The sequence below is a fragment of the Crotalus tigris genome, unplaced genomic scaffold (assembly GCF_016545835.1).
Source record: "Crotalus tigris isolate CLP2741 ecotype Arizona unplaced genomic scaffold, ASM1654583v1 scf7180000017721.692284, whole genome shotgun sequence".
NCBI lineage: Eukaryota > Metazoa > Chordata > Lepidosauria > Squamata > Viperidae > Crotalus > Crotalus tigris.
Genome location: NW_024096590.1, coordinates 153,527 through 166,221, shown reverse-complemented (window position 1 = coordinate 166,221; position 12,695 = coordinate 153,527). Strand labels below are relative to the sequence as shown.

Here is a 12,695-nt window from a genome sequence, read left to right as displayed (position 1 = left end):
CTAGGCAGAACAGTGAGGAAGTACTTGTGGCAGGAAGGGGATAACCATGGGCTCTGTACCCTAACGCTCTTCAGTGGGGTGCCTGGGAACACGCAGGACTAACCACAAATACCTGACTAGCTATTTCCACAATATAAAAAAGGAAGCGCTAAATTTCATCTTTAAAAGTTGAATTCCTCAAATATATAATTGTGTACAGGGTGCAACAGTGCATGGGCTAAGAATGAAACTGTAGGCCAGCCTCTCCAAGGCATTGATACGTATTTATAGAAAGGATAACGCACATTGTATTAAATATATGTATATACATACAAATTTGAACTTTTAAAAAAGTAACCTTCTATAAAAGAGGTTGAACAATTGTAGAGCTAGCCATCCGTGCTAAAATTGTCACCTAACACACCCATGTCTTAAATTGACTTGATCACAGTTCTTAGGCCAACATAGACAAACGGTATGTCCTTGCTAGGATCCAGGAAGAGCAAACCAAGCACCTTAGAACATTGGGAACATCGAACTCTTAAATAGTCATTTTATCTTCAGAGCCAGAGTGGCCTCTTGCTCTTTAATCACATGGTAGTGCAAAACTCCTCCTCTCAGTAGTCTTGCAATGGAATTGAGCAACATTTGGGTCTCCATAAAGGAGAAGCTTACTTGGCATAATCCTGAGCTATAAGTAAGTAACAATAACTGGGGTGCATCTTCGTCTCCCCTGGTCTTTACTAAAAGAATAATCCAGATGAATTCCTTTGCATGGCAAGCAATTAATTAACATTTTACATAAGGAAATTCCAGGCAGGGAGTAGCTCTCCTCTCATCATTTAATCTAGGTGCAGAACACCCAGAATGGGATAAGACAGTTGCTAAATAGGATCTCTTTTCCTGCCCACTCTAAAAGTTATCACAGGCAAACCGCACCTTCCCTGGGCGTTAAGCTATCCTCTACCTTTTTTTATTTTTTTTCAAAGCCTTGGAGGGAAACAAAAAGAGATTCCAGGCCAAGCATTTTTGTGGACAAGGGTAACAATCGAGTGAAATAACTGGTGGAAGCTGTAGCTCCGCCCAAGAAGGAGCACTAGACAATTATAAAAGCATATGATTGGACGCTTAAAGGCTCAATATTGTCCACACCTTATTTTCATTAAGAGCTTTCAGGAAAATATCCAAAGGAGTTCTTTGGTATCACAGGATCCATATTAACAACTGCAGTGGAGAATATTTTGTTCCAGCTGGAAGTTACAGGGTTATAAATGAGTCCAGAGGAGCTTGGAGGCTTATCTCTTATCAAGAATACTTTTTCAATTTTTTAAAACAGCCCTTTTGCTACCTGATGAAAAAACAGAGCTTTCTCTCCCATTCAGTCAGGTCCTTAGCGCTGAAAGGGGCGTCGCACTTTTTTCCGCCGTTTCTGCTTTGAATCGCCCTTCTGGAAGCTACTGTCTACTTTTGAAGAAGAGGCTGGAGGCATCGACATATTCCCAGGGCCTGGGGGCTGGGATGTGCCGAAAAAGTTCCCGTTTGGCATCTGCCCGGGATTCCCTTGGAAGATACGGTTGAAGAAGTCCTGAAGTTCTGCGGCAGAAGCTGGGCTACTGTCTGAAGCAGCTCTTTTGGAGGGTGGGGAAGGAAGAACAGACGGAGAGAACAAATACATTATTTGATCCAGAACTGGATTACAGCAGAGATATATGTTCAGCTTTATGTTAAACTACACAGACTTCGGAATTTGCAACTATTGAGTCACCCTACTCATCCTGGGAAGGAAAGGAATCTGTTTTCAGAAGCCCTTTATAAATACTTCATTTTATTTATTTATTTAAGAATATTTATATATCCGCCCAACTCACGCTCGTGGTTTTTCTCATCTTTACAATTCTACCAGACACAGGGCCATTCCACACTCTTACCAGTGTACTGTTTTAAGCCCCAGGAAACTGAGTTTTACCCTCTTATCAGTTTATTGCTTTAAGTATAAAGGTCGCTCATGCAGAAGTATAAAGAGACAAGGCAGAGTCAGGTCTCTGTAACGAAAAAATCTCCTGTTCTGACTCTCTTAAAAAAGGAGGAAAATGAGACTCAAGAAAAAAAAAGTTGCAAGCTCATGTCAGTTTGGAATTAACAACCAATCAGGCATAGGCTGCATGTTTGGGTTTAACACAACTGCTACTGCAAGGCTAATTGTGGACTATTGATTTATTTCATATTCCACCTTTATTATTTTTTAATAAATAACTCAAGGTGGCAAACGTATCTAATGCTCCTTCTTCCTCCTGTTTTCCCCTTTCCCTGTGACATGAACTGGGCTGAGAGAGACTGACTGGCCCAAGGTCACCCAGCTGGCTTTCATGACTAAGGTGGGACTACAATTCATGGTTTCTACCTGGTGCCTTAACCACTAGACCAGGGGTAGGCAACCTTGGCTCTTTTATGACTCCTGGACTTCAACTCCCAGAATTCATGAGCCAGCATGGCTCAGCTTAGAAACCTCTCCCTTTCCCCTCAGCATGGCTGGCTCAGGAATTCTGGGAGTTGAAGTCCACGAGTCATAAAAGAGCCCAGGTTGCCTACCCCTGGCCTAGACCAAACATATTGACATGTCCCTGTACAAATGGAAAAAAACAGATCAAACAGATCTTTCCACAAATGGAATGAGAGTCAGTTTACATGAAATATACATAGTAAACCCCTACATTTCAGTTCTCAATGAGAACCAAACATTTCTTAAGAAGAAACCAACAACATAATTCCACACTAACCTCTGGCGTCCTCCAGAGCCTCTTGATCCAAAAGAGATGTGATAGGGAACTCGATGCGTATCTGGAGAGATTCCCACTCTCTGGCAGCCAGCCCATTCTGCACATCAGGAACAAAAAAATCAGCTATCAGTTCCTGACCCAGATCTGACCCACAAAACAGACAGGAACATCCTTAAAAATGTCATTTTTCTGCCTAGACAGCATCTCTCAGCCTTTGCAGTAGGACAATTTATCGTTCACATGGCACTCTTAAGGTCTAATGTTTTAGTTTTGATATTAAAAATAGGATTTCGTTCCTAGAAGAAAACATGATGCAATCTCTTCTGTTTTCATAAGCATATGTTTTCTAGGTGTCTAAGTGGGGAAAAGAACAGCATTTTGGTTCAAATATAAATTCAATCTAGTTTATCCTCCTGTTTCCAAAGAAGCCAGTTAGTTAACAGAGAGAGGTTCACAGATAGGATTTTGGCCATTGACAGTGTTATCTTCTATCCATTTGCTTGATCCTCTGAAAGAGACAATTTTCTAAAAACATTTTTAAATTCTGCTAGTAAGGATTCTATCTAAATAAACACTTCTATTTTGGCTATTTCTCAAAGGACTTCAGTTGCATATGTTCTGCTGTTAGTGGAATTAAAATATTTTTGAATGGGCTGGGAAGCAGAAAATTGCTGTAGAATTAAGCTCATAGGGAAATACCATTTCCCACCGAAAATAAGACCCGGTCTTATAATTTTTTGGTCACCAAAATAAGCACCAGGGCTTATTTTCGGGGTAGGTCTTATTTTTTGCGGCCACAATAAAGCAGGAGATGAGGCGGGGGTGGGTCGAGTGGGGTACGAAGCGAGACGGTGGGGAGATGGAGGACAAAGCGATGCACCAGTGCCGTGGCCACTAAGCAAGACGATGGGGGGGTGGAGGACGAAGCAAGGCGGGAGCTGCCCCACGTGGGCTGACAGATGGCCCCGCAGCCAGGCCATCAACGTGCCGACAACAGTTTGCCTCCTGGCAGCGGCTCCAGCAGTCCTATGCAGAATCGCCAACCCGCTTCTTCTCCTTACTCACTGTCGCAACGAAGCAGGAGGCTGAGTGCCACGGCCACTAAGTGAAGCAATGGAGGTGTGTGGAGGACGTAACCCCAATAGTATCCTTGGCCATCTGGCCTGCAGAGCCCTGATGCTGCTGGAGTGAGGTGGCGGCAGCCGGAGTAGCCCCTTCCCTGTCTCCCCTCTCTTCCCCAAAGAATCCCTTCACTAACCTGCTTTCCAGCTCTGTTCTCCGCCACCACATGCAGGGCCACAAAAGAAGTCTGTGAGACTACCGGTAAAAAAAAAAAGTTCAATCAGACCTTCCAACTTTGCGAGATCTTTTTTTTCCCCGCTAGAAGATGGAAGTTCGGATTGATCTTTTTTTTTTTAGTCCCACAAACTTCTTTTATTGCCCTGCACGCGGAGAACGGAGCTGGAAAAGAGGTTAGTGGAGGAATGTAGTTGCCCTGGGGTGGGGGTTAGGATTTGGCATGGTGATGCCCTGGGCTGGAGTGGGGCTAAGAAAATCCTAAATGCTTTGTTGAGGCAGCGAGTAAGGAGGAGAAGAAGCTTTGTTCTCCACCCCCACCCCCCCCCCACTGCCTTGCTTAGTAGCCTCAGCACTGGTGCATCTCTCAGCCTCCTGCTTTGTTGCGGCGGAGAAGTAAGGAGAAGTGGACCGGCGATCCTGCATGGGGCTGCTGGAGTCACCGTGGCGGCAAGGCCAGGGCATGTTGATGGCCTGGCTGCAGGGCCCTCTGTCAGCCTGTCTGGGGCAGCGCCGCACCCCTGCCTTGCTTCGTTGCCAACCCCCATCTCACCGCCTTGCTTCATGGCCATAGTACACACACGCCTCATGTTGGCAGCAAACAGAATGGGCAGGTGGCCGGCTGCACAGGCTCTTAAGTAGGGCTTGCTTTTGGGGTAGGTCCTATTTTCGGGGAAACACGTAAAAGCTAGAGTCCTCAGTTTCTCAACTTCACCTCACTTCTCCTCTCAACTGCTCACTCTTTAGTGCAAACTCCTCTCTCCTGGCAATCCTCTCTCACCTCCCAGGTTAACCACACTCCTCTCCTTTCCATTTCCTCTCAATGATACTCCCCTATTAAGGTTCACTTCACTTCTTTGAAAGCTTCCATGTTTGGTGGCCATCACTATATCTTTGGAAGCTAAGCTCACCAGTTAAAACTAGGCACGAGTCGAAATATAGCACAATGTACTCTTGAGTGTAAAGGCACCATTGATTTCTATGAAGGCACAAAGATACTACTTGGTTAATTTCCTGAGGCCCATAGCATCACATTTGCATTTTCCATAGCAGCCACATATATGTTTATTATTTTTATCAAGCTATGCCATTATAACCCAACATTCCTTTTCTGATCAGTAATCTCCCAAGCTCCCACCTGCATAAAAGTTTCTACCACCAAAATATTTCTGTTTTTTAATTGGGTCAAGAAGTCCTTCGTCGACTTAATCTCTTTCTCATGCGCTTTCTCTCTCCCCCATTCCCAATGAAGCCTCTCTTGAAGGCTTCAGTGTGTACTGTTTAAAGCTGAGCAGAAAGCAACACTCTTTAAGATGCTTTGTGCATTTGGCCTGAACTTTAGATTACAGATCATACTTAAGCCTATTGCATATCTGAAACAAAAGTTAAATCCAGTTTTTGTATAAGCAGACTTTTCTGTTAGGCTACATTTTCTAACGGATGCCATTATCCTCTCTCTCATGGCTCTATAATCCCCTATTGGATCACTACTGCCAGAGGCTTGAAAGTGGTTGCTAGAAAAACACACACACATATATGCATGCAATTCACAGGCTGCACAAATGCAGAGTTACCCTAATTTTCCCTACTCTGTGTGTATATGCATTCACTTACATACACACAACAGACTACTGGACAAAATAAGAATAAGAACCTCACTGAACATATCGCTTTGTGCTTCCATTTCCTATTGTCAGAGTGTAATTCAATTACCTGTGATGTCATAGACCTTTCCATCCATCATGGCAAAGTATGTGATCTTCAATCCCAGCATGCTGGATTCCGCCCAGAAGTCACCTTCCTCAGCTGCATGAAATTTGCTACATTCTGCACAGTACCGGCCATACAATGGGTCACGGTCCATCTCAAACCTCCTGCGGCAAAGAATTCAGAGGTCAGAAAGCACCAAGAATGATCATTATATTACAGCATCCCGTGGGTTCCCTGTGTGTTTGCATGTGTGTGTACACGTGCATGCATCCATTTGCATTTAATTTCAGGATAAATGCAAATAACAGAATAGAGTTAGAAGGGACCTTGGAGGTCTTCTAGCCCAACTCCCTGCTCACACCGGACACCTTATACCAGGGGTGTCAAACTGCCGGCCTGCAGGCTGGATGCGTCATGGCGAAACTACGCCCACCCCATTGCTGGCAATGGAAAAAAAGTCGCGACACGTCATGTGACGTTGCAAATTTGACACCCCTTCCCTATACCATTTCAGACAAATGATTGTCCAAATAACATCTGGGCGTGGTTCATAAAGAAATAAAGCATTCTATGCTCAATTTATAAACATTGAAGCTTTTCTAAACTAAATATTTTAGAAATGGATACCAGTAGGAAATGAAAATATGGAAATTGAATCATATGGCCAATAGAATTAGTAAATAGCTGAGGTATCATCGAACCCTTGTAACGTATAACAATTGGGTACTAATAATCAAACATTTTCCAATTTTGAACTTATGGTATATATTCATCTAACTATCAGATCTATATACTATCATAAGTACATTACAGACTTCTGCTGTTATAGACTTAACCTATCCAGCCAATGCCTGTAATTTTTTAAATAAACAAAAGAAAGCTTAGGGTCTCAAGATATTGGATTCTTCTCTTGCGGAGGAATCTTTCATGTGAAGCGGGCGTTCTGGTGTTCTCCAAAACCTTTAATCACTTGACTGTGGGGATACTGTAACAGTTGTGAGAACCGGTTGCAAGTCACTTTTTTCAGTGCGATTGTCCTTTTGAACTGTCACTCAATAAATGGTTCTAAGTAAAGGACTATCTGTATCTCAGTCTTTCGGAGTCTTTTGACACCTCAATTAAAAGCTAAACTATTGATTTAGGCCTGCTCAGGAAAAGATATTCCACTCTACTATCCAGAGACTTTCAAGGGAATAGAAACCTTGGTGTTGTCACCACCTCAGAAGGAATCAGGCTTGAATGTACTTTCTCCCGCACACAGATTAGATAGATAAAGGACCGCATGAGTGGAGACGCTGCAAAGTCAAGATCCTGCTGCTTGTGTGGTGTGGCTGACATCACGCTGCACCAGTGAAGAGATAATGACAGCTGGCCAACTTACCTGTGCTTCCCTTGGCATTTGTTACACTTCATGGTGTTCATGACTTCCTTCAGATCATCCTGAAGCTTGGAAAGGAAATCATTCATGGACTTAGTCAGTTCTGTCTCTGCCATGCGCTTTCTGAAAGAAAAATACGTGAATTTAAATGGGAGCATCAGTTACCCAAAGCTTGATTGTGGTTGCAATAGTGTACACACGTACTGGAAATGAAAGCCATTTCAACATTCAGGGAGCGTCTAGATTACACAAGCTCTGATTTATATTAGCCTGACCTCAAGTAAGGAGTCCAAAAACGACAGGATTTTTTGTGCAGGCATGCTCTACACGTTTGGATGTACACAATGCAAGAGTTCCTGAATAGAACCCTTCAGTGGCCTAGAGATGGCCAAGAGTCATGTCCAAATAGCACTTGGCTGACTTTGGCATAATCATTCCTTGGTCTGGAGACCACCAAGGAGCACCATGAATATGAGCTAACTTGGAAAACTGGAAAAAAACATTCATAGCAATGGGACAGCACTTCTGTACTTGGGACCATGAAAACTACATGGTATCTCTATGGTCACAAGTAATCAAGCTTAACTTGAAGGAGACTTCAGCTTATGATTAGCTTCAAGCTGCAGGACACAGGTTCTGCATGCAGAATCAGCACAAAACACTCCTCTGATTAGGGTTGATTTTAATGATTTTGCTGTTATAGAAATGGCTTGACATGTTGAGAAGGGCAGAACAAAAGATTGACGTAATTTTTTTTTCCTGTGTAAATGATCAGATTTTCTGGGCTGGGGTGGGATATGGGAAGAGACATTAGCAGTATCTTGGTTTTTACATCCAATTGAAATGAGTTCAAATACAGAGGTGAAACAAGGACCAGCGAATAGGACAAGCTCCTCTTGTCCAATTCTCATGTCGCCTAGTCAGTTTTATTGTTGTTGCTCTTGAATGAATAATAACAGAACTGATCCAACGGACTCAAGCTCAATTAACTTTCACAGGAAGATTTAGATAGGCTTCCCTGGGTGATATGTATCAGATGCTTGTGGGAAATATATTATTTTCAGATACTATAACTAGTGTTTCCATTGCAGACACAAAAACTCAGGTAATGAAAAGCATCCAGAGTTTCAATAAGTGTTGCTACCTGAGAGCGTTGATGCTCATGTTTTCAAATTTATTCTCTGTCCCCTTAAATAGAGGAATCTCTTTGAAAACTGGCCTCTCCATATTGTCCCAGTTCCAGATCAAACTTCATATAGCTATGTAGTTCTCACTAGGAGTGAAGGAAGCCCAAAGACTCACATTTCATATTCCTTCTTCTTCTCTGGATTACTGACAATATCCCAGGCTGCCCGCAGTACCTTGAATGCCTCCTCTGCCTGTGGGTGCTCATTCTTGTCAGGGTGAACCTGTGTAACACCCCATCCCCAAATCCCAAAGAAGTTAGACATGCCCTTATTCTGGTGTTTGTATTTTCAAAACCTTTGAGACAAATATATACTATATATTGACAATAAACCTAACAGTCATCCTGCAAAGTAAAGCCAATACTCTCACTCCCATGTGACATTCAGACCATAAAGCCAAAACAAAGCAAGTAGGCTTTATTTACAGATCACTCCTTGTACAGGGACATTTCTGTTCAGAAGTTCAACTAGAAAGGTTCTTTGTCAATTGAGCTCCTCCCTTGCAACAAGCAATGAAAAAAAAAATGACAGCTTTTTTGTCAAAAGCAGTTTTTCAGCTAGGGAATGGGAGAAATTAGCAAATTCCAGAAGCAGAGTCTGCAATCCTCCTTAGTGTAGTATAGCAGCTTATTTATCCTTCTCTTTCCTCATGCTGGGAAAGATGGAGAAATTTAAAAATGGGATTTTCATTCAATACATTTTGAAGATCCAGGCTGAGAAATGAACTGTAATCATCAGCATCTCCAGACAGGAAGATAAAACAAGTTGAACCAAGTTTCAATACATCCAGTTCCCTTGATAGCCCAGAAGACAAACAAGGAGAAAAACTATTTGTTACAGTATCTTGATCAAACTTGCTGCTATAGATGATTACATTTGTCGTTTCCTTTACTTGTTGAAATTAACAAAGATTTGCCGCTCAATTAGTACAATTACACTGGAAGTCAATATGCAAGTGATAAGTGACGATTAATCAGCTGTATCATGAAAGACTGTATTATATTCCAGGTCTCTTCCCTCCACCCTGAAAATATTGGACTATGTCAGAGGTAGGCAACTTTGGCTCTTTTATGACTCATGGACTGCAATTCCCAGAATTCCTGAGCCAGCATGGTTCAGCATGGAAACCTCTCCATTTCTCCTCAGCATGGCTGGCTCAGGAATTCTAGGAGCTGAAGTCCACGAGTCATATAAGAACCAAGGTTGCCTACCCCTGGACTATATCAACCAGAGAAGAAAGGAGCTTTCTTTTACTATTGTCTTTAATAATTCCCACCAACATTCTCAATTCTTGGAGGAGGAAGAGCTGAATTCTTTTCATAATTATTTGCTAATAAAAGGAAAGGGGGAAAAGGAATGCCACCTCTTTTAAACAAAAGCTCTCTCATCAAAGACACACATGCTTCCAATCACCAGTCAACCTTTCTGGTTCAAAAGACATGCTCACCAGGACTGCCAAGTGCCGATAGGCTCTCTTCAATTCGACATCAGAAGCTGTTGCATCTAAGCCCAACACCTGAAAAGGATTGAGCTCTTCTTCAGGGGTGTGTGCCATAGCCAGCAAACGTGCCACCTCTTCGCCAGGCTCGAATGGTCCGGATCCACCAGGAGAGTCATTATGAACAGTGCTCCCTGACTGGGTGGTCCTTAATCCTTTGGGCATCCAAAGGAGAGCATGCCACTTAAGCAGCAGACTTGCCATCCATTTGCAAATCCTGCTTTCTCTGAAGAGGGCCCCAATTTGAGGGAAATCAATAGTTGAGAGAAGCCAGGCTCCATAGCTAGTATGAGTCATTCTACTCAGAATATTGAGTAGGACCGACTTGGAAACCTTCCAGCAGAGTCGCATACTACCCAGGAGAAGCATAAGCACCAGGAAGAGAATAGCACATAGCATTTTAAGCAGGCGGTAAGTTAGTGACAACCATGAGACTAGCTGTCGGGTCAATTTTCTACACCCTATCCTTCCACGCTGGATCCAAGTCTGCATGTCAGTTTGAATAGTGTTTAAATCATGCAGGCTGAAGGAGCAGCAAGAATACAGCATCTTCCCACCAGCTTCCACTCCCTCACCACACCGGAGGGTGACCTGCACAATTACACTGATAAACAGTCTGAAGCAGGAAGCACAGAACAAGGCCAGACCTTCCAGATGCTTCAGCAACTCAGCTTGGACATAATGACGCCCATAACTCCTCTTCCTAGTTTGTCTGTGTTTCCCCCCAGAGGGTACAAAGTGACCATCTCCTTTGTCTTTAGCAGAAGAGCGTTGCCTTTGTTGCCGGGGAATTTTTCTTCCACCAGAAGCCCGAGTACAATCAGGGATTTCTTCCTTGGTTTTAGTAGCTAGGCCATCTTCAACATCTACTTCTTGGCCTAACAGCAGCGTAGATGGGTCCTTCTTGAATCCTGAATGCCAATGCTGACAACTGAAGCCGCATAAGTCATTCCCTTCCTCTGGATAAGTTGCAGAGAGATCAGACATCTCTCTCGGACAGTTACAGGAGTCAGTTTCATTACTGGGAGTTTTATAGTCAGTAAAGTGCAAGCTGCCATTATCGCGATCGCAACTGCCATTCCAAAGCATTTTTGTCTCCATAGCACGTTTCTCCTGCCTTAAAACCTCAGCCTTCTGAAGACTCGATAGCTCTTCTTAGCCAGGAGATACTTTGCAACAGCAATACTTTTTTGAAGTGAACATTTTGCTTCCTGCATCCTGCATCACAAAGACTGCACGGGCTCAGAGCAGTTTTGCCCAAATCAGAAAAATCTGGCTGGGATTTACATAAAGCTCCAGTCCCAGGCCTCAGGTGTTCCATGGTGTTTGTGTTCCGGAATTACTGTGGCCTTGATGAAGATTAAGTTATAGCCATCGCCAGCCCACTTTCCTGCAAGATAAACAGAGAGAGTGAAAAACAGGTTGTACCTCAAATACAACAGCCCACTTGCCCCTATCACTTTCGCTGGCTGGAAGGTTGTTTCATTCTCAACCCGTTACACCAATATTAACTCTCCTGAAATGCTTAACACGGAAACAGAATGCCGGGAACCACTTTCAGGGCTGGAAGGGAGAAAGGAACCAAGTGGGAGCTGCTCCATACTGGGGTGGCGGCGGCGGAGAGGGGGGAGGGTGAACGGGGACGCCCCAATCGGGGGTGGGGGCAAGAGCCACCAGGAAGAAAGCGAGAGGGGACGTTACCTGGTCCTCTTACTTAGCAACGAGAAGAGGGTTGCCGCCGCCACTCCTCTTCCTCCATCTGACTGCCCCCTCACTCTCTCTCTCTCTCGGCAAGCCTCCACTTCCGCCTTCCGCCCGCCTCGCGAAATACCGCCCTCCAATTTCCACTTCCGGGTCAAGGGAAGCCTTCTAAGTTAGCCTGTTGGTGCGTCACGGCGGGTCGGGGCCGCTCCGAATCCGCTTTTTATTCCGTTCTTTTTCAGCGCCTCCCCCTCCCGAGCTCCAGTCTTCTCGCGCGCGGTTCTCCCTCTCGCGGCCCTGGGGACAATCGGCACCGCATTTCCCGCCGGCAGATTACGTGGGTGGGCTGGGCTCTTCCTCCTAGTCCTGCTAGACCAGAGCATGGAGTAGGATAATGGGAGCTGTAGTCCTGCAGGAAATCGGGACGAGAGGAGGCTGCCGTGGAATAAGAGGTGTCGGGAAGCCTAACTCTGCCTCACTTACGTCGCTTTGGTACTAAATCTGCATCGAAGGCTTTGAGCAGAGGTGACACGCAATCCCTTCGAGTCGAGCTGGACTTGGGCAACTTCGTGATCCCAATAAAACAGAATATTTGTAGCTCAGGGTCAACACGAGGGGTCCTTGGTGCTCTCTGAGCTTGCGTGTTTTCTTGCAGATGTTTCATTACCCCAAACTAGGCAACATCATCAGTGCTTCATGATCGCCTCCGTATCGCTTGCTTGGTACCCATCCAGAACTGGTTTGCTATTACATTCCGGGAAATTTGAGAGGTTTCACTTCTCGATCTAAATTGTGGCACCAAAATAAAGAGTGTATGTTTTCTGCTGCAGAGGGTTAGAGATGCGGACATAAAAACCTTCAGACGATAACGAATGCATTATTGTACTCGTTCAGAAAAAGAGTTCTTAGGTTAATATTTCAATGTTTGTAAGGCTATAGTAGAAATAGATACCATTACGAATGGCTTCATGTGGAAAGGATGCCCTGACGGTAGAAAATTGAAAGTCCACTTTGGTAAACGAAATTGATGTATTTTATAATTAAACCTTCCAGCATCTAAGGTAATAATCCATCATTACCTGCTAGATTGTTTCGTGCATGTAAAGAATCATAAAACTCAAGTTTTGAAACTCAAAGGTGTCCAAGTTAAAGATATTCATAGAAGAGAA

The 12,695-nt window shown here is 44.0% G+C and overlaps 1 protein-coding gene across 2 annotated transcripts; it reads right to left on the bottom strand.

The window, feature by feature from the left end:
* Window positions 1–244: 244 nt before the first annotated feature.
* DNAJC14 (DnaJ heat shock protein family (Hsp40) member C14) lies at window positions 245–11,678 on the bottom strand. Of its 2 annotated transcripts, none has more exons than XM_039338834.1 (7): window positions 11,527–11,678; window positions 9,775–11,215; window positions 8,443–8,549; window positions 7,144–7,263; window positions 5,766–5,926; window positions 2,757–2,853; window positions 245–1,607 (listed from the first exon to the last, which is right to left on the bottom strand). In XM_039338834.1, the coding sequence occupies exons 2-7, from the start codon at window positions 10,924–10,926 to the stop codon at window positions 1,370–1,372; spliced, it is 1,875 nt and encodes a 624-aa protein (XP_039194768.1). In that variant the 5' UTR covers window positions 10,927–11,215; window positions 11,527–11,678; the 3' UTR covers window positions 245–1,369. The 2 variants fall into 2 exon arrangements, with proteins under 2 accessions (XP_039194768.1, XP_039194769.1); XM_039338835.1 differs by having other exon boundaries at window positions 11,540–11,657.
* Between the last annotated feature and the right edge of the window lie 1,017 nt (window positions 11,679–12,695).

What these genes read in the sequence shown, in the direction of transcription:
- DNAJC14 (XM_039338834.1), bottom strand. Translation starts at nt 10,926, where the DNA reads ATGGAGACAAAAATGCTTTGGAATGGCAGTTGCGATCGCGATAATGGC. An exon ending in ATCGGCACTTGGCAGTCCTG is followed by an intron (nt 8,550 to 9,774) that starts GTGAGCATGTCT and finishes GGTGTTACACAG; the next exon opens with GTTCACCCTGACAAGAATGA. An exon ending in AAGAAGAAGGAATATGAAAT is followed by an intron (nt 7,264 to 8,442) that starts GTGAGTCTTTGG and finishes TTTTTCTTTCAG; the next exon opens with AAAGCGCATGGCAGAGACAG.